The sequence below is a fragment of the Emydura macquarii genome, unplaced genomic scaffold, assembly GCF_026122565.2.
Source record: "Emydura macquarii macquarii isolate MOO-44397 ecotype Brisbane River unplaced genomic scaffold, CSIRO-AGI_Emac_v2 contig_2205, whole genome shotgun sequence".
Classification (NCBI taxonomy): domain Eukaryota; kingdom Metazoa; phylum Chordata; order Testudines; family Chelidae; genus Emydura; species Emydura macquarii.
Genome location: NW_027132342.1, coordinates 8,276,512 through 8,300,017, shown reverse-complemented (window position 1 = coordinate 8,300,017; position 23,506 = coordinate 8,276,512). Strand labels below are relative to the sequence as shown.

Genomic DNA, 23,506 nt, shown 5'->3' with positions numbered 1-23,506 from the left:
AGTTGAAAATGTAGAAAAACATCCACAAATATTTATAATAAATTTAAATTGTTATTCTATTGTTGTTTAACAGTGCAATTAAAACTGCAATTAACCACAATTCATTTTTTAAATTGAGTTAATTTGTTTTGAGTAAATCGATTGAGTTAACTGCGATTGACAGCCCTAAAATAAATTGAAAGAACCCCAACACATACATCACATTGCTATAAGTATTGTTTAAAAAGGGGATCCAAAGAAAACGTCAGACATAAGAAAAGTTTTGGGTGAGTGGTACTTTTGCAAACCATCAGCACTAACCTTATATTTTTTCCACACAAAAAACTGCCAGGGAATATTTAAGCAGCTCATAAAATTGATCTTCTAACTCCAAACACAGACTTTTTAAGAGACCCTTTTCACCCGTTAAAACAGAAATCCTGGCACGGTCTTACCTATTATGATTCCACCCCACAATAAAAACACTGGGCTTTAAACAAACAAACACATAATTACCTCTCCATTCATTATCATAAATATTTACAAAAGACATTGTACAATGTAGAATAGTGTGAAATCAGCAGGTCTGGCAAACGGTTTTGCAAATAGAAAGGATTCAAGAAAGGAGCTAACAGACACACATACTGTACAAGTTACTGATTATAAAGGGCTCAGCAAATTAGCTGAACAAAACTAGTTCCACAATAGGTTTGCCTGTAAGGTAAAAAAAAAATTTTCAGGAGTAATCTGGGAGGAATCCCAAAACAGTGATTTGATTATGCATGGTAATATTGTCTCTTGTAAGATTTAATACTCTTGTTCGTGCACGGCAGCATTTGGACTCTTCTTTCAACAATTTGGTTTTAAACTTTGTTTTCCATTTCTCTGGATTACATACAGAATTGTTTTAATTAGAATTTATTTTAACTTTAATGTTCAACCAGCAAATACAGAAAAAGGAAAACAAACAGTTATGTTTCATAGCTTTCCATACAATTAAAATAACAAAATTAGAATCCATCTTTCAGAAACAACTATAAAAATTGAATTCTATTCTGAGAAAGAGTCCTGTTCCTTCTGTGTTCCTTCTTATCAAGGACCAAATTCAGCTCTAGTAGTAAAATTACCCAGATGTTATTGTCCCCGTGGTGGATAATGTATACATTCCAGATATCTCAGTAATTTTCTCTAATGTCTGTAAGATAGACAGCTGTTCCAGTTAAGTATAGGAGTCAATGCATCACAAAAGATTGTATTATCCCACCCTTTGAGTCACGTTCTTGTAAAACAGACGAAGTGTGACACCTAGTGGTTATTTAGCGTAATTACAGATTTAGTTCTTTTTCTTGAAATATTCTAGAAAATTTTCTATACACCATTCTACACTCTTATCTAGATGAATCTGAAGGCTGCTGAGTATCAACCATCACCTTTATTGTTAGGCACATGTGTACATCACCTGCAATCTCCTTCATTAAAATATTTTAAAATATTCATAGTTTTACATTTAGATGCCATACTGCTTACAAACTGTACCTGTGTTTTCAAATCGTAAAGAATATACTAAAACAAAAAGGTCTACACACGTCAAACATTTTCTTTCAATGCTTTTCATTTCATGAATTTGGAGGGGAAGTGTATATGGCATAATCCTTTGACTCACTCATTTATCTGCACATACAATGTATGAGGAAAGACATTCATATCTGGATACTAACATTTTTTAATACAACACATTAAGGATGCTGCACTCAAGGGTGATCTGTCATAACTGGATCACGTTTTGCAAGTAGATTATAAAATTAGAAATAAGAATCCTATATGCAGCAATTATATATTAAAGGATTGTAGTAGCACAAAAAGTATTTGTGGCTAGTATTGAGTAATAGAAAAAACTCTTTTGATTTCTCCAAAGTACAAGAACTATAAAAGGTATTATATAATTTAAGCATCCTTTCCACAATTTTACATATTCCTATATTGTCCAAACCTTCTATCGACACTATATCTCCTAGTGGAATATTCCTATATTGTCCTAACCTTCTATCGACACTATATCTCCTAGTGGAATATTTTGTGAAGGTGCATAATTTAAATGTGGCTCCAGCAGTCTCAATTAATAGATAAAGACCAGGATTATTTCAAAAGTGGCTAGTGATTTTAGATGCCTCCAATTTTTAGGCCCCCAAAATCATTGGGCAAAGCTTACAAAATTGTCTTTATATAAGACATTAAACAGGAAAAGGCCATTAAGGTCCAACATACTTTACCATTTCTGACTTGTCTCAATCCCACTTTATTACTTTTTTAAATCTCCAACTCCTCAATTCTCACTTTACTCTAGATATAAGATTATATTAACTAATTTTATATTCTCTTTCTTTAAATAGCTATGCTCTATAACTGTGGTTTTCAATCCCTGGGGGTCTGCAGACTATGTCTAAGGGTTCTATGAAAGGTTGTTGTTACCATAGAACAGTAGTTTTCAACCTCTGGCCGTGGTCCCTGGGGTCCGCAGACTATGTCTAAGATTTCCAGAATATTTTTAGGGATCCACAAATGAAAATAGGTTGAAAACCACTGCTCTATACCGTAGTTCCAAGGCAATGATATCCCTCAAACTGTAGCGACCAAATTGTTTTATTACAGTTACAATATTACTACTTTGGTTTTGTGTTCTGTCCCTCTACTAATATATAAAAAACACTTTGTATTAATTATACTATTTTTGTTTCTCTCCCTCGCCCCTGGTCACATTTGTGCTCTGGGACAATGTTTAATATTACTTGTTCAGAACTCTCAAATCCTTTTCCTGGTCAGCATACTGAATAATTTAACAGAAGTCCTATAACTTGATTTATTGCTCCCAGACTACTGATTTTTGTTTTGCGTTTGCTTGACTACAAAAATTGCACACAATATTTCTGAACAGGGCAAAGAACTGTAAACCACAATGTCTTTTAGTACTATAGGACTTGAATTTACAATTTTGCAATGTGGAAACCATATTTTCAATAAAAGCTCATAGGTACAAAATAAGTATGTCTCAAATTGCGCAAATAGAGTATGTCCTACAGAAGTGACAGGGATAAATAATATTCTTATTCACCCAACTCTTAAAAGAAAATTACAAAAAGTTTTTTTAAGTAGTAAAACATTCTGATGAAAACAGTTATTTCTATACATTGTACAGTATCTTTGAGTTAAAGTTTTTTAGCAAAAATGTAACCACATGTTGTAAGCATTCCAGTTACATATGGATCCATAATAAAATTTTGAGGTTCCGTCATGAAAAAATATCACATTTTTTCCAATGTGCAGAACAAGCCATCTCTCTATGAACAAGGTATAAAAAGTCTTAGCAAATATATAGATAGTAAATATGAATTAAAATAGAACCTTAAAAATTACTAATACAGTAGTTGAGGATGTGCAGTTGTTGTGCATTAAAGAATTTTACATTCTTCTCATTTGTATTCAAAAGAACCACTAGTGAGTCCATTGTATATCACTGAGTTCTGTTGGATCCCCAAGGCCTCCTTCAGCTTCCAAGTAATTCATGAGAGAAGCTATGGCAGTGTCATCATTTTCACATATTGCATCAAAATCCAACTGACAACTGTCACCTAGAAAATAATTAAACAACATTACTTATGCAACACAAAAACTTACAGAATAGGATAACTTAAAAAAACCACAACTTTTAAAACAGCAGCTTTCCTTGAGGACAAGGGGCACTTTACATTTTAACATGTTCAAAGATGGTTAAATTGAAGCAAGTTTTGGATTCAGAAGAGACTCTTTCAGTTCTCACTTTCAATGTTTATACAACCAAATTATTCAAAGTTGTTTGCTTGATTCTGTGACTAAATTTATACCACTCCAGAGCCACACCCTAAACTTCATGCTAATAAAAAGACAAACTTCAATCTATGCCAGTTAATTGGCAAACTTCATGCCACACCATTTAAGTAGAAAACTTTATTCCATTTCATGCCACTTAAGTGGGAAGCTCACCTGTCTCAGCTCACAAAAGAAGAGGTGATCAATTTTTTTCTAATTAAAAGTTTGTTTTTAAAATGGCCTTATTTTAAACAATAAAAATTTCATAAGACATTGTTGCTTTTAGATTTTTTTCATTGCTTTCCACATTTTTATTTTAAAACATTCCAGAATTTTTATTTACCAAAATCCGAGTTTTTGATAGAAAAAAGATTTCAGTATAAAAGAAAAATGTTCAGACCTTACAAGTCTGAAAGACCCTCAAAAGTTTCAGACCCTACTAAATGGAAACAACTTCAAAATTCCAACCTGTTTTGCAAAATGTTATGTTTCAATCAGTTCTCTATATGTAAGCATTCATACTTTACATAGGTCTGCACAGCATGGCAGATTATATTCAGTTCCCTTAAGCCTGCATGGCTAGCCCTCCACAGCTACTATTTCTGAGGCAAGAACTGCAAAGCAGCCAATTTGTGAGTCTTGGAGAGCAAGAAACAGTGAACTTCTGCTCCAAGCTCCCACAGTTATCATAGGGTGTAAGTGAGCATCTATCCCCAGATTTTTGCTGTAGATATACTTTGGTCACGTTTCTGTTTTGAATGATTCCCTGCACTTAAATAGGAACCCTGATAATCTGTCAAAATTGGTAGACTTTTTGGGCACACCCACTATACACAACATTGTTCTGCTGAAGTTGCAACCATTAACAGAGTTTTCTTTAAAGAATAAGCCATGAACTGTAGTAAAAGAGCTCTTACTGAGGAGAGGCTCATTGTTTGGGAATGAAACAGTGTCCTGATTTTGCCCCAAAGTCTCCAAGTCCTCTGTTTCTGAAGGACATAATTGAATTAACTCTTTAGTTGGCACCTGAAAGCACACACACACACAAAAATTGAAAATAATGAAGTTAAGTAATAAATTGATTAAAACCACTCTACAAATCAATGAATTTCTCTGAGTCTAAAACTATCAAGGCTCATATTTTTCACTTCATATACAATAATCTCTACAAATTTACTGTAACAACAAAAACATATTTTAATGAAAATACATTCTAGCGTTTAAAAGATTTGAGTTTCTGTATGTGCACTAAGCTATTTGGAATGTGAAAATTTGTTATATTTTAAATCTTGTTTTCAGCACATGAAGAGTTAAAATTATTTTAAATGATTTTTAGTGCTTCCAAAAAGTGCTAGGTTGACAGCACTGGAAACTGAAGTCCTTTCACCACCACGATAACAGAGCAAGTTCTACCACACTGGTTTGGCAGTAAATCACTTTTCCTTTAGAGGACTGTCCCTAGGGGTCAGGGACTGTGATAGCTCTGCCACTGGGGCCGCTGAAGCATTTTCCCACAGACAAATGAAAAGAGTCACAGTAAAATAAGTTTGTCTTCATCCCTAGTCCATGCACCGTTCAGATCTGTAATTTAAACAAAGCAGCTCTCTCAGCGCTCTGTAATCTTGGATTCTATTGTGCACATTACAGTAGGGAGAGGGAAAACAACAAGATTTCACAGAAGTAACCAGGAACAACACTGATAGAGATACATTCAACACAATACATAGTTGAAGTGCTGGGGAGTGCTTCTGTGACCTGAAGCTGCAATAATTAGAGGGTGGCTCAATATCTATGAGCCAATCAGTTCTTAGAACAGACCTGAAGTAATTGAAGGAGGAGCCACAACTTGACCATAGTGACTCCATCTTAGTTATTTTATTTTAGCCTTCCCTCTTAGCTCTTGAAACAGCAGGGCCCCTCTGTGTCAGAATGCTTGTCTGTGTCAGGGTCATGGAAAGTTTCCCAGAGAGGCAAGAAGATAGTTCCGACTGGTTTCTGCTAGTTATGTAACCCTGAGAGATAAACCAGGCACCCATGCTAGATAAGGTTAAGCTAGTTGTCAATATATTTTATGAATATGTATACCTGTATAATTAGATGGTGTAGAAATGTAAGCCAATAAGTGTTTGTATAAGAATTGAGTGTACCTATAAAAAGTAAGAATTTATGCATATGTAATTCCTTTGTCTATGTTATTATAAATATGGAAAGAACGTAAACTTCAGGGTCTCTCGCTACCCACTGGTTGGGAAGCGTCTGACCTCTGCAGAAATAAATTCTGGAGACTGTTCACGAGACCTGCTTGGCTCTTTTTATCCGGTGCAGGGAAACGAACCTCCTGAAATATTTTTCATCATAATGCATGGGTGGAATGGATATCAGGTATAAAAGAGGGAGCAAGGGGAAAAAAAGTCTATTAGTGTAGCACAATGATGTCAGAAGAAGATCAGAATCAGAGAAGAAAAGCTTTGTATAAACAGAAAAACAGCGACTGGATTCACAACAATGTTGCTGAAGGGAACGAAGTAAGTGATTGGGAGTATGGTGTACATTTCTATCAGTAATGGCAGTACTGTACAAAGATTAATTCTTTATGCACACCCCACCACCATGCTGTGACATCAGTCAATACCACTCTTGGATTAGATAGAGGGGTAGAGAGTGATAAAATATGCTTCTTCTCTAACCCCTTTAAAAAAAAAAAGATTTAAAATTCAGAGGGCACACCTCAATGGATTTATTGCAAAGCAATTATAAGAGGGGTGAAAGGTATCTCTGAGAAAGGTCATAAGACCCAGACACTTATCTTCAAATTGCTGGATTGAATTCAGCCTAGGTGAATATTTTATAACCATCTGTTAGCTCTTGTGTGGTGGTTTCAATTCATTTCCAAGTTTAAAGGGATCCACATCACAAAAAAACACCCTCCCCACATCTGGAACATTTTTGTAGCCCCAGCAGAGGCCACCCAAGGACTGAACAATCTTCTTAGCCCTGATGAACAGTTCCTCAAGGCTTGAACTGAGACACACTGATAATGTAGTGAAGATAAGTTTGTACTCTTGCTGCCTGTGTCATATCTCTTTTGTGACACAAAACTGTCAGACGCCATGCACTGACACTAATTTACACACAAAAATCAGTTAAGGTAGATCAAACATAGGCTTTGAACTATTTGATAGTGACCTTTCATTGAAAGTTCTTAGAGTCAATAATATATGATATACTTACATTGCTGCATTTTAGAGTTAAAGTTGGAGAAGATTTCCTCATAAGATCAGATGGACTTAACTCACCAATAGATGGAGAATGATGTAACCTAAAATATAATATTTATATGCATGTTGTACAATACATTCACTGTTGAGTATGAACTCCAATCCCTTCCCATTTAAAATGAGAAACTTATTTAGTCAGAGAGCATAGCATTACCCTCCAAAAAAACATAGGTAATAAGGTATTTGAGACTTCAGCCAACACTGCTTTGTCAAAAGTGAAGATTAAATTCTGCCACAGAGGCACATTCTTCCTGCTCCAAATTTTGGTAAAGAAAGAGAACCTGTGGGTCATTGAGACCCAAGTTGATAATTAAGAGAACCTGTGGGTCATTGAGACCCAAGTTGATAATTAAGAGAACCTGTGGGTCATTGAGACCCAAGTTGATAATTAAGAGAACCTGTGGGTCATTGAGACCCAAGCTGATAATTAAGAGAACCTGTGGGTCATTGAGACCCAAGTTGATAATTAGTAGAACACATTTTTGCTTTTTCTCAATCATCAAAATTAACAGATTTCAGGAAAAACAGTCATGAACACCTCAGTGCAAAACTACTCGCTCTGGAGCATGTAGTCTCTAAATATCAGAATACAGCTGTTCGGAAATATTTGGTATACTGTATAGCAAGGATGGGAGCAAAAAAGAAAAAAAAGGGTGTACCTTCCACATACCCTCTTGGTATTTGCTTTTACTTCTAATGTTCTTTCATGCAGTTCTATCCTTTTCTTAAATTCTGGCTAGAAAATGAAGGTTACCCATCGGTAACCAGAGTTCTTCGAGATGGACTCTGCACATTCCACTCATGAGAGCCATAATGATGCAGCACTGATAGTAGAACCTTCTTCCAGCAGTGCCTGGTGGAGCACTTTTATGCCCTCTCCTGCGCCTCCCCTCACTCTTCCTGAACATTCTGAGAGCAGAGTTATAAAAGGGAGGCATGGAGCTCCAGCAGCCTCAGTTCTTATCACCGCCTACCCAGGTTCAAAGTTGCAATTAACACTGAGGAAAAGGGGAAGGTGGGCAGGGAGTGTGAATGTGCAGAGTCCATTTAGAAGGGGACCAGTTACAGGTGAGTAATCTTCATTTCTTGGAGTGGCCTTTACACATTCTTCATAGGATAGTTTGACAAATAGTAGAACAGTCTCTAGAGAGTGAGGTGCCAAGTTCTAATTGAATTATTATTGTAATAGTGCCTTACCAAATTGAGCATTGACCAGATCCAGAGAGCAGTGCTTTGTGAAAGCATGAGTAAAGCTTCAAGTTGCAGTTCTGCTCATTTCTAAAAACTGGGACATGCCATGAGGCATGCCATGAAAGCCACTTTTGCCCTCTGGAATGTGATCTAAACTACACTGGGAGAGAAAGAGATTTGCTTGCAGCTTTCCTCTATAACAAAACTAACCCATTTAGAGATAAATGCTGAGATGAACTTGCCTGTCCTTTATTATCACTATCCCCAAATGAAATTAAAATCTTTGGTGACTTTCTAAATTCCTGAGATCCGTTTAAGTAGAAGGCTAATGCCCTCCTGGCATCCAAAGCATGCAGTTTCACCACATCTGGATGTGACCAAGGTCAGGACGGACTGATGGAGGTGTGTAGAAGAGTGGACTCAATGTTGGAGCACTTGCTCCCAGGGGGGGACAGAGAGGGTGGAGCAGCACTTTCTTCTCTAACACCCCCTGCCAATGGTTGCTCTGGTCCTGCAGCGGTCTGCCTCTTTTTGCAACTCAGCCCTCCAACTAGGTCATGTTTAATTTCTACCCCTTTCAGAGTAATAAAAAGTCCAACAAACCATAGTCCCAATCGTTGCAGCTAGTCTTTGACCCTCAACTCTGGACCCTGCTGTGCCTACATCCCTGCACTCAGGGCTTTCAGTTGCTTTTATCACTTTCTTAAGGGTCTCACAACACCTTCTCTAGTGGCCATTCAGGGAACCTAGGCACTCCGATTACAATGGGCTCCAATTCAAGGACTCTGTAATCAGCAGCCAAGGTTTGCTCTGTTAGACTTTTTGCTGCTGCCTCCCTAGACTTCTTCCTACCATAGCCTTTTTTCCAGCCTTCTCCCAAGCCCCTTTCTGGGCTCTTGTAATGAGAAAAGCCTCCCAGGGCTTCTCCCTGGAGGTCTGGTTCCTTCCCTTGGTAGTGTTGCAGATCCACCACAACTCTCATGTCAGGGCTCCTTCGAGCAGGCTCCCTGCAGTATTTTACTGCCCAGATCCTTCTATCTATGAGTCCTACCCCGGCCAAAATCCTCCAGAGTCACCCTCCTGCTCTTGGATTCAGCCTCTACCTGGTTAATCCAGTTCTTTCCCTTCACCTTGGGGCCCTGCACGAGCCTTCTACCCAAAAGCATATCCCAGATCTGGTTAGGTCCATAACAACCTTCTGTGCACCAACTCCTGCTCCTCTGTTCTTTACTACCAAGAGAGGGACTTCAGAGTTCCTTTCCCTTTCTCCCTGCAGCCCCCTTTTGCCGCAGACCTCCTACTTTTATAGCACCACCTAGCTCTTTCCCAACTAAGCTTCATCATTAATTAGACCTCACCCACCCCTCAGGTACAAGCAGGTGAGTTAAGTGGCCTCTCAAGCCCACATTAATCCTTTCAAACTCAGGATGGGGTATTCATCACACAACTGCTCAAGACTGTATCCTGCCTGGTATAGGGTCTTTTTGCCTTGTGGAGGAGCCTTCTTCAATTGTGTCTATGTGTATCCCCCTGTTCGCCCCCTTCTTATATTCCAGGAGCACTATCTGAAACTCCAACCTAAATTTCTCTTTATCTCCCAGCTCTCTCTCCTCAGGGCTCCCACAAGGACTGCTCTGCTGTTGCTAGTTTTATCTTAGACTTGCTGCCTCCAATATCTTAGGTACTTCTGCCACCAAGGCCTCTAGCTTTTTTCCCCAGCCCTCAGGTAGCTGATGGGGGTCAAAATCTGTCCACAGATCCCATATTTTTATTAGGGGCAGTGGTCTGCATCTCCACAAGCATATTGTTCAGACTCTGTATTTATCCTAACTACAACCCAATTTGTTGCAGTGGCAGTACTCCTCTGTGTTCCCTCAAGCCCCCTACTAGGAGGTTTAGTTAGTAGCTATGAGGGCCACAGTCACATCTGTTTTACCTGCAGCCACTGTACTGGCACTGCAGGACACCCAATCCTTCTCTTCCCAATTGCTCGGGCCCCATTCTCTCTATAGCTGCCACTCACTTTCCTTTGAGGGCAGTATCTGTTTAAATGCCCCACTATTCTATCAAAAAACTCCTTGTCCACGCTTTGGCAATAGGCCAAGCCTTTTCAGTTATTCCCATGATTTTCCCCCCAGAGCAAGCCTTCATAACACAGTTCACATAGAGGAAGGCCTTTCTAATGTGTCTCACCTGCCTATCAGCATAGCATACCCTGGCTGGGCCTCAGCACTCCTGGCTCCAAATAATTTTTCTTTACCCGATACCTGTGGCCACTGAGTGCTTCCTTTCTCAGGCTCTCCAGTGGGTTTATTGCTGCTTCTCCAATATGAACAGTCACCTCTGTAGATCCAACTGCACCTCCCACTGCCACTGTTGGTTCTCAAGGAACTGCAGGAGTGCCTGGGTCTGTTTTGGGTGCTTAGTCTTTTCCTGAAACTGACCCAGGAAATCTGGCAACCATATTTGTCCCTCCAAGATCCATAGTGGGAGAGCAGCCTTTCCAAGAAGACATCAGTATATACCAGTTCCATTGCTCTCTTTTTTTCCATTTCCCTCTTTTCCTTTGCACCAGTGACCCTCCTCACTCTCTCCTTATTTCACAGGTGATTGAAGAATGCAGGCAGAACACCCATGTAGAAGAACAGACTCACTGCTGGAGCACCCCCTCACAGCTGGGCATGGCACAGCAGCTCTTTTTTCTTTAATTTCCCCTGCCACGCGTCAATTTGGTTCCACAAGGGTCCGCCTCTTCTGGCAACAATATGAATCCTATGCATGTAGTGGGATAAGAAGGAAGAGGAAGGATATTGTTATTTCAAGGCAGTAATACCAATTCTTCTTCTTGATGGTAACTATATCTCAAGAGATATAACTGTAGATCTAGTGTCATTCAGCTTTTCTAGAACTGCATCTGTTCTTGTACTGAATAGAATATCTTCTTAAAATGCAAGGTCTTCCATATGTATTCTTATTTCTGGTGAAAGTCAGATGGTCTCAGCCACAAATGCTGCTTTAATGTGAGTGATGACACCACTGCCCTGGCTGCTGCGTCCCAGGAATCAAACGAGGCTCAGCTTCAGTACTTTCACCAGCTTTTACTGGTCTTCAGGAAGATATGTGGCAAAAATAGCCATCTTCTCTAATAGGCAGTACTGGTAGCTGGACATCACAACTTGACGATTAGAAACCCCAACATCCAGTGATGCTGAAGAGAAGACTTTTCTGCTGAGGGCATCAAGTTTTTTTCCTTTTTTGTTGGATGGGGTGAAATATACCTGTCCTTTTGTTCTTTAGGAAACAGCAGCAATCACCAGTGAACTGGGACCTGGATGTTTGTGGAAAAGTGAAAATCTTTCATATAGTACTTAAAGTGGAAAAGTTTATCAAGACATTACTTGACTGGATTTGACTGTATAATCTTGGCTGGCTGCAATAATTGTTCCAAAATGAGGAGTGTGATTTTACTGTTGGAAGGAGATTCCAAAATAAACACAGGATGAGAAGTCTCTTCCACGGTGATCGAAGGTATTTTCAACATTGTAGCTATTCTAGTTATATCATCGTTTGATGGAGAAGAAGCTGAGGAGACCCCCCACATAAGAACAGCCATGCTGGGTCAGACCAAATGGTCCATCTAGCCCAGTATCCTATCTTCCCACAATGGATGGCGCCAGATGCTTCAGAGGGAATGAACAAAACAGGAATTTATTGAGTGACCCATCCCCTGTCATCCATTCACAACTTTTGACATTCAGAGGTTTCAGGACACCCAGAACATGTGGTTGCACCTGTGACCATCTTGGCTAATAGCCATTGAGAGACCTATCCTCCATGAATGTATCAAATTCTTTTTTTAACCCCGTTATTCTCTTATACATTATCAGGAGACGTTTGGTTGACTGGTTTTATGTCAGAATCCTGGAATTCAGCAGAACCTTCTGGTTCATCTTCTGATAAAATGTTAGGAACTAACATTGGAGAAGGGTCCTTCTGAAGTGGAGGTGTAGACTGATTCAGATGAGCTGGATCCAATGTTCAAGGTTTATCCTATTCCCTTTGTGGAGAGGGGATCTGTGTAAAGACGGGACTGGTCAGGGTCCCTGTAATAGCTAGGCAAAGGCCAGTAAGGTCATCTAACCCAAGGTGGTATATCCCATTCTTGCCCGTATTCAGCATCAGATACTCTATCTTAATATCCCTGTAGAATAAAGATATTCTGCTTGGGTATATCTACACTGTCGGGGCTGCACAGATCGATGCAGTGGGATCTATTGAGCAGGCTATGGAGACCAGGCTCAATTGATCCTGGAAGTGCTCTCTGGTCGATGTCATTAATCCATCCCCCAGTAAGGTTGAGTCGACCGGAGGGCATGTCCGGTTGAGGTAGCACAGTGGAGACACTGCAGTACAGCAATGTAAGTAAGTCGACAGGAGTGTTCTCCCGTCGACGCTGATGGCAGTGTAGACCAGGCCTCAGTCTAAATTATCTGTATGTTGTGTCAGTTTAATGTTTTCTAGTGTATCTGAACCACTCCCCAGGAGGAAAAAGGTGGCCAGTTAATAGGTCTGTACTGGCCTGAGTCTTCTGATTGTGGATTCAAATGAAGATGAGAGATAATTCAAACTGGAGACGGTATTAGCCTCGATAAGTACAGTAGAACCTCAAAGATACGAACACTTCAGGAATGGAGATTGTTTGTAACTCTGAACAAAACATTATGGTACAGTACCCCGCAGTCAGTGTCTTCGAGCTGAGTCTGCAAAGGTGGCACCTGGCAGCACTGCTTGGTTTGCAAGCAGCTCCCTACCTGTTTCTACCTTTGGGCTGAACTGGGGGGACCTGCCCCACACCCTTGGCACTAAAAGCCCCAGGGCTCTCCCAAGGGCTTGTTCTGCTCTATGCATTGCTTGCCATGCTCCAGAGACAGCACAAAGCAGGGGATTGGTGCCAGCCTGCTGCCAGTGACCCTCTCTCCCCTGCCCCTTGCACTCCCAGAGGTGCTGGCAGGATCCAGGAGTGCAGCCACAGGCAAAGCTTGGGCTGCATCAACGCACAGGCTGTGGCCCTTTAAAATTCCTCCAGAGCATAGCATGCAGGTCAGGCTTTGGCTGCAATGTTCAGTTCCCTGCAGCATCAGCAGCTTGCTGTGGCAGCTTCTTTCCCTGGCTCGGACTGAGCTTGCAAACTTGTCCCCCTCCTGGTGGGGGGGCAGGTGGTAGTGGTGAAAACAGCTTCTCCCTCCCAGTGGTGTGGATTGGGAGGGGGTGAAACAGATCCCTTGGGTTACAGGGAACAGTGCAGACCCCAGGCTGCTTCTGCTTTGCATGCCGACCTTTAAGATGTAATACAGGCACAGTATAGTATTTGCTTTTTTTTTTTTTTCCCCCTCCTCCCCTCCACTGCTGCTTGATTGCTTATTTCCAGTTCCACATGGTGTTTGGTTGACCGGTCAGTTCGTAACTCTGGTGTTTGTATCTTTGAGGTTCTCCTGTACAGTACAGAAAATGGCAAGCCAAACTTCCATGGCTAGCCTGTAGATGTCCTAAGAAATGTAGTAAAACTTCAGGGGAAACCTGTAACTGGGAGGAGTTTTACTTTTCTTTCCCAGTGGTGAAGATGGAGGAGGGATATCCAACATTTCAATCTTTTTTTAAAAATTCCCTTACCTTTCTGCCCAGAGGATCCCTGAACTGGGGTGGCCTTTGGATCAAAGTATGATTCTCACTGCAGAGTATGGTTCTGAAGCTGAATTATGAACTTGAGCCATTACTGCAGTAGGGGAAGCACTGAGGAGTCTGAAGTTGTGTCTGGAGCCTTTTCTGGCAATTTTTTGGAACAGATATGCTTGTTACGTTGGGTCATGACCCTTTTTCTGGATTTGTCACCATGATCCTTTATTTTTGGTTTGGGCACTACAGTCTTGGAACTGAGGGGGTCCTGTGTATAGACTGGTCTGCTAACAGAAGCCAACAGCTGCAGCATTTTTTTTTGCTCAGAACAAAAGATGCTGGATCCCTAGGATTGCATTCCTGATGCCTGGCTCTGCCAACAAAGGTCAACGCCTCCAGCAGTCCATCTTGCTGACCAGTCAGATCTCATGGTTGGCAGATCCTTTGGTACTGTGATGCTAGATTTTACCTGGTAATGAAGGTCAGTAATTTGGACAGGATCATATATTGCTTCTTAATCTTTGAAGGAGCTGGGGCTGAAATTGGCCTATCTTTATTCATGGATTCTAAAAACACAGAACCAGAAGATTTGGCCACTAAGGCTTCCTGGAGAAGTAATTCCAGAATATTAGGAGCTATTTTGCTGGGAACACAGCAGGAGAAGAGGCACACCTCTTAAATCCTAGTCTTTTCTTTTTTGGCTCTATGGATTCATGCTGAGGCACAGGAACTGACTAAAATGAATGTAAAAGCTCTTTATTCATTTAGAAGAAATTAAATTTAAATGATTAATTCTACACAAACTGAGAGCTAGCCAAGGCACTGACTCTTGAGTTAATGATTCCCAGTCGGAGTGACCTGATGAGGGGCATGGTCTGTCTGCAACTGTGGTTAGAAGGAACTGAGCTGGCTGGAATGCCAGACAGCCTTTTAGAACCTCAGCCTCAGAACATTACAAAAAGGATGTGGACAAGTTGGAGACAGTCCAGTGGAGGGTGACAAAAATGATAAGTCTTGTGCTCCAGCCCCCTAATGAGGAGAGGCTGAGGGAACTAGGTTTGTTTAGTCTGCAAAAGAGAAGAATGAGGGCGGGATTTGATAGCAGCCTTTAAACTACCTAAAAGGGGGTTCCCAGGGAGGATGGAACTAGGTTGTTCTCAATGATAGCAGATGACAGAACAAGGAGCAACGGTCTCAAGTTGCAGGGGGGGGAGGTCTAGGTTAGATATTAGGAAAAAGTTTTTCACTAGGAGGATGATGAAGCACTGGAATGGGTTACCTAGGGAGGTGGTGGAATCTCCATCTTTAGAGGTTTTTAAGCTGCGGCTTGACAAAGCCCTGGCTGGGATGATATAGTTGAGGTTAGTCCTGCTTGAGCAGGGGGTTGGACTAGATGACCTCCTGAGGTCCCTTCCAACTCCCTTCTGGAACAGTCAGGAGAGGAATGGGAGGGGCTGTAAGGGCTCTCCAACAGGCATTGCTACAAGAAGATTCCATTGTCAGACCTGCACTGATGACACATCTCTTCAGTATGAACAGGCAGAGACCCTTTGAAGATAACGTTATTTCCAGTCCCCGGGGTGTCTGTTCTAATTTAATGCAATAAATTCAGAATAATAAATTTTTTAGAAATCTGGCTGAATAAGCAAACTTTTTAAAATAAAGAATGACTACTATATTAGTAAGATGGTTATCTAGATCAGTGATCTACGCTGCCAGGCAGGAATCTCAGGTTAGAGTGCTATATCTCGTTTCTTATAAGGCAGTGTCCCAATGCTGAACCAAAAAACACCTACTCACATGGCACGATAAAATATAGCAGTGCTCTAGCTAACACCCATTTAATTACTTATGCTCCCTGCATCACATTCTATTCTTCTTCGCTTAAAGCTTAAAATACAATTTTAACGTTCATTACCTTTCTAAATCTAATACTTCATTTGCAATCCCAGTTCCTATGCTTTCAGCACCAAGTACTGTTCCAGTGGAGAGACCAGATATACTGGGAAAAGACTGCTTTGATGTATCTAAAATTACAAAAAGAAAAAACAAACAGAGAGAATTAACCCAACTCTTCTCAAAATTTTCTGACCTTTTATTCACATAAAACAGATTCCTTACTTGTGTTACCAACATCTTAAACAGAATTTTATAAATCTGATTTGATTTTCATTGTTCACTTATCTTTGCATTTTATTAAGCTTAACCAATAAAAATATACATTTCACTTACAATCAGGGTGGACTGATTAAAAAATCATGATTTAAATGAGCTATCATTTTATATTTGTATTTTTCAGTTATTTTCTTAAAGAAAGGTTAATTCTCACTACTTAGTAACCATTAAAACACATTCATGTGCAAAGAAGTATAGCATTTACACTAACTTTGGTGCTTTTTTTTTTTTTGCTAACCAGGAAGATATAATTTATTTAAACTATTATATAGCTTAACTTGCATTTATTCAGATTCTTAATTTTTACCTTTTTAATTTATGTTAGAAAATGGTAAACAATGTGCTTCTTATTTATTACATGATGATTTTTTACTTGTAATTTGCGTCAAGCTCTATATGATGAAAATTAAAATTAAATTCACTTTATTAGTTAAATGTGCTGGATACATAAGAAAAAAAGTTTATCAGAATGTTTATCAGAACATGTTTTGCATTTAAGATTGACTGATTTATTAAACAAAGGAAATATTATCTGTAGCACGTGAATTGAACACATTGTTTCTGGTCACTATGTCCTCCAAGATTGCACAAGAGTCGTAAGAATGGCCATACTGACTCAGACCAATGGTCCATCTCGCCCAGCGTCCTGTCTTCTGATAGTGACCAATACCAGATGCTTCAGAGGGAATAAAAAGAACAGGGGCAATTATCGAGTGATCCATCCCATCATCTAGTCCCAGCTTCTGGCAGTCAGAGGCTACAGATACCCAGATCATGGGGTTGCATCCCTTACCATCTTGGCTAATAGCCACTGATGGACCTACCCTCCATGAAGTTAGCTAATTGTTTTTTGAACCCAGTTATACTTTTGGCCTTCACAACACTCCCTGATAACAAGTTCCACAGGTTGACTGTGCATTGTGCGAAGAAGTATTTTTTATTTGTTTTAAACCTGCTGCCTATCAATTTCATTGGGTGACCCCTGGTTCTTGTGTTATGTGAAGAAGTAAATATTACTTCCTTATTCACTTTCTCCACACCATTCATGATTTTACAGACCTCTATCATATCCTTCCCTTAGTCATCTCTTTTCCAACTGAAAAGTCCTAGTTTTTTTAATACCGCTGCATATGAAAGCTGTTCCATACTCCCAATAATTTGTGTTGCCCTTCTCTGTACCTTTTTCAATTCTAATATATTTTTTGACATGAGGCAACCAGAACTGCATGCAGCATTTAAGGTGTTGGCATACCATGGATTTATGTAGTGGAATTATGATATTTATTCTTATTACCTATTGCTTTCCTAATAGTTCCTATCATTCTGTTAGCTTTTTTGACTACTGCTACACATTGAGTGGATGTTTTCAGAGAACTATCCGCAGTGACTCCAAGATCTCTTTCTTGAGTGGTAATAGCCAATTTAGACCCCATCACTTTTTATGTATAATTGGGATCATATTTTCCAATGTGCATTACTTTGCATTTATCAACACTGAATTTTATCCGCCATTTTGTAGCCCCATCACGCAGTTTAGTGAGATCCCTTTGTAACTCCTCACAGTCTGCTTTGAACTTAAATATCTTAAGTAATTTTGTATTATCTGCAAATTTTGCCACCTCACTGTTTACTCCTTTTTCCAGATCAAGTATGAATATGTTGAACAGCACTGGTCCCAGTACAGATCTCTGGGGACACCACTATTTGCCTATCTCCATTCTGAAAACAGACCATTTATTCCTACCCATTTCCTGTATTTTAACCAGTTACTGAGAGGACCTTCCTTCCTGCCATATGACTGCTTACTTTGCTTAAGAGCCTTTGGTGAGAGACCCTGTCAAAGGCCTTCTGACAGTTTAAGTGCACTATATTCACTGGATCACCCTTGTCCACATTTGTTGACGCCCTGCCAAAGAATTCTAATAGATTGGTGAAGCATGATTTCCCATTATAAAAGCTGTGCTGACTTTTCCCCAACAAATCGTGTTCATCAATGGATATAATTCTACACTGCAATTAGACACCTGCAGCTGGCCCATGCCAGCTGACTCAGGCTCCTGGGGTTCATGCTGCAGGGACTGTTTAATTGCAGTGTAGACTTCCTGGCGTGGGCTGGAGCCCAGGCTCTAGGACCTTGCGAGGGTCCAGAGGTTGGACTGCATCCTAAGCCCGGAAGTCTACACTGCAATTAAACAGCCCCACAGCTTGAGCCTGAGTCAGCTGGCATGGGCCACCCACATGTGTTTAACTGCAGTGTAGACATACACTTAGTGTCTGATAATTCTGTTCTTAACTATAGGTTCAACCAATTTGCCTGGAACTGAAGTTAGGCTTACTGGCCTGTAATTGCCAGGATTTTCTCTGGAGCCTTTTTTTTTTTTTTTTTTTTGGGGTGGAAAGCTGGTGTTACATCAACTATCCTCCAGTCATCTACTACAGAAACTGATTTAAGTGATAAGTTACATACCATAGTTAGTAGTTCTGCAATTTCATATTTGAGTGCCTTTCCATATTTGAGTGCCTTCAAATTCAAAAATACCATCTGGTGACTTATTACTATTTTATTTATCAATTTGTTCCAAAGCCTCCTCTATTGACACCTCAATCTGGGGCAGTTCCTCAGATCTCTGACTTAAAAAGAAAGGCTCAGGTGTGAAAATCTTCCTCGTGTCCTCTTCAGTGAAGACCAATGCAAAAAATTCATTTAGCTTCTCTGCAACAGCTTTGTCTTCCTTGAGTGCTCCTTTAGCATTTCAGTTATCCAGTGGCTCCACTGATTGCTTGGCAGCCTTTCTGCTTCTGATGTACTTCAAGTTTTTGCTATAAGTTTCTGAGTATTTTGCTAGTTGCTCTTCAAATTCTTTTTTGGCCTGCCTAATTATACTTTTACATTTGACTTGCCAGAGTTTATGCTCCTTTTTACTTTCCTCAGTAGGATTTGACATCCATTTTTTAAAGGATGCCTTTTTGCCTCTAACTTGCTTCTCTTACTTCATTGTTTAGCCATGATGGCACTGTTTTGGTCCTCTATGTTTTTTAATTTGGGGTGCACATTTAATCTGAGCCTCTACTATGATGTTTTTAAAAAAGTTTCCATGCAGCTTGCAGGCATTTCTCTTTTGTGACTGTTCCTTTTAAATGAGGAAGCTAGTTAAATGGAAATGGTGTGTAGTTCCCCTTTCTGAAGTTAAATGTTACTGTGGTGGGCTTTTTTGGTATTCTCCAATCCCACAAGGATATTAATTATTTTAGGATCATTATTACCAAGCACTTCAGCTATATCCACTTCTTGGACCACTTAGGACTAAATCAAGAATTGCCTCTCCTCTTGTGGATTCCATGATTAGCTGCTGCAAGAAATGGTTGCTCATGGTGTCTAGAAATTTCTCTCTGCATCCCATCCTGAGGTGACATGTATCCAGTCAATATGGGGATAGTTGAAATACCCCGTTATTATTGAGTTTTCTATTTTTTATAGCCTGTCTAATCTCCAAGAGCATTTCACAGTTACTATCACACCATCCTGGTCAGGAGGTCAAAAGTATATTCCTATTGCTATACTCTTATTATTCAAGCATGGAATTTCTATCCATAGAGATTCTATGGTATAGTTTGAATCATTTAAAATTTTCACTATATCTGACTTTACGCTTTTTTTCACATATAAAGCCATTCCCCCACCAGCATGACCTACTCTGTCATTCCTATATATTTTGTACCCTGGTATTACTGTATCTCATTGATTATCATTCTTCCACCAAGTTTACATGATACCTATTTTATCAATATCCTCATTTAATACCAGGCACTTAAGTTCACCCATATTAGTATTTAGACATCTAGCATTTGTATACAACCACTTATAAAATTTGTCAATATTTAGCTGTTTGCCATTATGTGATGTAACTGAATGAGACACTTTTATTTGACTGTTTCTCTTTGACTCCTACCTGTACTTTATCAACTTCTATCCTCTCCTCTTTATTAGGATATAGGGAAACCCAGTTAATAGATCCTCTCCAAGAGATGTATCTGTCCAAAACATGTGCTCCTCTGCACCTTTCGACTTTCCTCCAACCCTTAAAACTCCTCTACAGCCTTTTAAATTTTACATGCCAGCAATCTGGTTCTGTTTTGATTTAGCTGGAGCCCATCCTTACTGCATAGGCTCCTCCTTTGCCAAAAGATTCCCCAGTTCCTGAAAAACCTAAACCCCTCCACCCTACACCATTGTCTCATCCACACATTGAGATCTTGCAGCTCTGATTGTCTAACTGGCCCTGCACATGGAACTGGAAGCATTCTATCATGGAGGTCCTGGACTTTTAGGTAGGAGACCTAGCAGCCTAAATCTGACTTCCAAAACCTGTCTCCAGCCTTTCCCTATGTTACTGGTACTTACATGTACCACGACCACCAGCTTCTCCTCAGCACTGCACATAACCCTGTCTAGATGTCTCAAGAGAGCCACAACCTTGGCACCCAACAGGCAATTCACCTTGCTGTTCTCCTGGTCATCACAAACTGAACTATCTAATGTCAAATCCCCCATTACTATTACCAGTCTCTTCCTAATAACTGGGATTCCATCTGGAAAGAGAATACCAACTATGGGATTGTTTCCCTCCATTCCACTCTGCTGTTGAGGAGGATGAAAATCTCAGTGAAAGAGAACATCAAAGGAGCTGTCAGACTGTAAGAGATCCACACACTACAATGACAAGATTTTGTAAACTAAAAATTGCACTTGCCTTCTGAAGACTGGGAACTACAGGGTAGTAATGCTTTTTCTTCTGACTCATTGTGGCCCCTAGAATTTAATAACATAGAAAAAAAATCAGTAGAACTTAAAACACAACACATAGTGATTTAAAGCAGTACAGAGGAAACAGAGTCACAATTTTTGGCACATGAAATTATATGTTTGATCCTCCTGCACCAGAAAAACTCAGTTCCCACTACTAAATAGCAATGCCCTGTGCATTATTGCTTTGTGCCAGGACAATCGCACTTTCTGGGGCATCAGGTGAAAGATTTAGCTCCTCTTATTCTCCAGTTTTATTTACATTATATTGTATTATTAATGAATGAAGCTAGAGCAACAGAAAACACAAGGGATTAGACCATACTCTTCTATTATGAGGCAGTCAGGAGTGCACTTAGTCTAAAACCCACCCAGGCTCATGACTCACCACTCTGCATACCAGGATGGTCAATCCTAATGTGCAAGGGGACCCATGTTTGCTCTGTAGATTGGTGAAGTAGAGCTGCTTACGCCATGTTTCTAAGGAAAGTCACATAAATGCCTCCAAGCACCTCAGGATGGATCTGTGCTCTCTTCTTCCCAGTTTAAGTAGTAGTAAATTCCATGCAAAACGTCTGCCAGGAAGGGCATGGGACCAAGATTCTTTTCTTGTGCGCCTATGGAAAAGCTACCTCTATAAACATTCTCCAGGGTGTTTTTTGTGGTTGTGAATGTGTGTCTTATTCTCAGCCCTAGTTACTATGGAAGTCAGAATACTTCCCTGAACTCCTGAACCCCATCTGAACTCCTAGAGTGGGTATATGCCGCAGGAAAATGTGTCTTGGGGCATATACCCACTCTGTTAGACTGAGAGCCAGGGAGGAGCTTCACCTAACCTGCTGTTGAAACACCAGATAATTACTACCTCTCCTGGTGTATATGGCTGGTCAGGCACTGGGGACTGACAACAGGTGGGCTGGACAGTTATCTTTCTTGCCGGACGGTTACGTCCCCTTTGAGATTCACTAGGCGTCTATGGCTGGAGAATCCAGTATAGTCATGAAGCTTTTGCGGGCTCCATACCACTGAGAGATGAAGTGAAATTACTGGTCATAGATTTATGTACCTTTTTAACTATTGAACTTTGCCAAATTGTCACAGAAGGAGCAACTGTCTACCATTCCTTATAGTACCATAGGTAAGAATACAAACTAATGCACAGAAACTGAACAAACTCTTTGAGGTGGGAAAAGGGGAAGAAAAGACGTTTTGGATAGCTGGATTTACTACTGCATAATTTTACATAGACTAAGAAATGACTGAACAACAGCTCAAGTAAAATTAAAGATAACCATGATCTTCTATTAACACCCACATGGAAGCAAGTAAAGTTAAGGTTGCAAAATGTTTTGTTTCAATTTTAACATTGCATTTTCACTCCCAAATAACTGTGAGAAAGCCCCTTTTAGAAAGGTTTGACAATTTGAAAATTGTACACAGGTTACAAAAAGTACATAGTGTCAGCTAAGGCAGAGTGTTTGCTCATCTCTGCATGATTTTTCCAAAAAGTGTGTACATTGCACTACACAGAAATACCTACTGACTGATGCCTCTTAGCTAAGTTAATCTGCACACGTTGACCAAGTGCATAAGAATGAAACAGATACATGGCTGGATTTTAAAGTGGCAGGTAGCAACTTTATTAAGTTTTAGTTTTAATGGAAGGGCTAAACCCCTTCCAAAATACCAGGCATTTACTCAGGTCCAACATGGTATTAAATAGCCTCCTGCTAAATAACCAATATTCAGGTTTAGCCCCCTATAGCCTAACCCCTAAGATTAAACCCAATTCTGAATTTTCTTATCCTTCCCATCTGAGGGGGAATAAGAGTACAAATCTGCAAAGATTTAAGGTCTCCCCTTCCTCCTACACGCTAATAGGATCCATCAGCCATCTCCTTGGTTTCAGGGAGCTGGTTCCTTTGGGCCTCATCTGTCCTGGACACCGGTCACAAGTTGTGATACAATTACAAACCCCACTTATAACTTACAGCTTTTAAATTCCACTCCTTACACATTTTTTTAGCCTAAAGTGGGACATACAAAGTGCTGCAAAGACAATGGAAAAAATGATACCTTGCCAATAGGGTAAAATTCCTTCCTGATCCCCCAACGCTGGCCATCAGTCAGACAGGCAGCGTTTTGGGAACGTAGTTCAAATTCTTTCCATGACAGGGCAAGGAGGGCAGAAGAGCAGCGGCAGAATGGCTGCAGCATGCTCTGAGGGATTAATATACAGCAAGGGATACAGCACGACAGAGTCAGTTTCTATCCTCCGTCCCCCACAGCATATCCATTGGACAGCATGGAGAGGTAGAAAAGTCTCTCCTCTTCCCATCTCACCACCCAATGCCTTGCTGGTCCAATCAAACATTCCCCAGCTGAGACATGGTCGTATTGGTGGGGATTTTACTAAAATACAAGGTCAACCAAAAGTAATCCCCCCCCCCCCCCCCATTTAAAAAACACCCAAGAAATTAAATGCAAAAACTATGCTAAGGTTGCAATTAAAATCAGAGTCAGGAAATGTAAAATAATGTTGTCACAGTTGGAACAGCAGCAC

At 40.2% G+C, this 23,506-nt stretch overlaps 1 protein-coding gene across 8 annotated transcripts in view; it reads right to left on the bottom strand.

Annotated features, from left to right (window-relative positions):
- Nucleotides 1-1,396: 1,396 nt before the first annotated feature.
- Nucleotides 1,397-23,506, bottom strand: part of BMAL2 (basic helix-loop-helix ARNT like 2) — a 63,468-nt gene continuing 41,358 nt past the window's right edge. For 4 of the 8 annotated variants that reach the window (XM_067559286.1, XM_067559289.1, XM_067559287.1 and 1 more), the window contains 5 exons: nucleotides 20,891-20,949; nucleotides 15,883-15,991; nucleotides 7,054-7,141; nucleotides 4,740-4,848; nucleotides 1,397-3,605 (listed from right to left, as the gene is read on the bottom strand). In XM_067559286.1, coding sequence (XP_067415387.1) covers nucleotides 3,469-3,605; nucleotides 4,740-4,848; nucleotides 7,054-7,141; nucleotides 15,883-15,991; nucleotides 20,891-20,949 — 502 coding nt within the window. In that variant the 3' untranslated portion in view covers nucleotides 1,397-3,468. The other 4 variants (XR_010921947.1, XR_010921948.1, XM_067559292.1 and 1 more) reach the window with 4 other exon arrangements.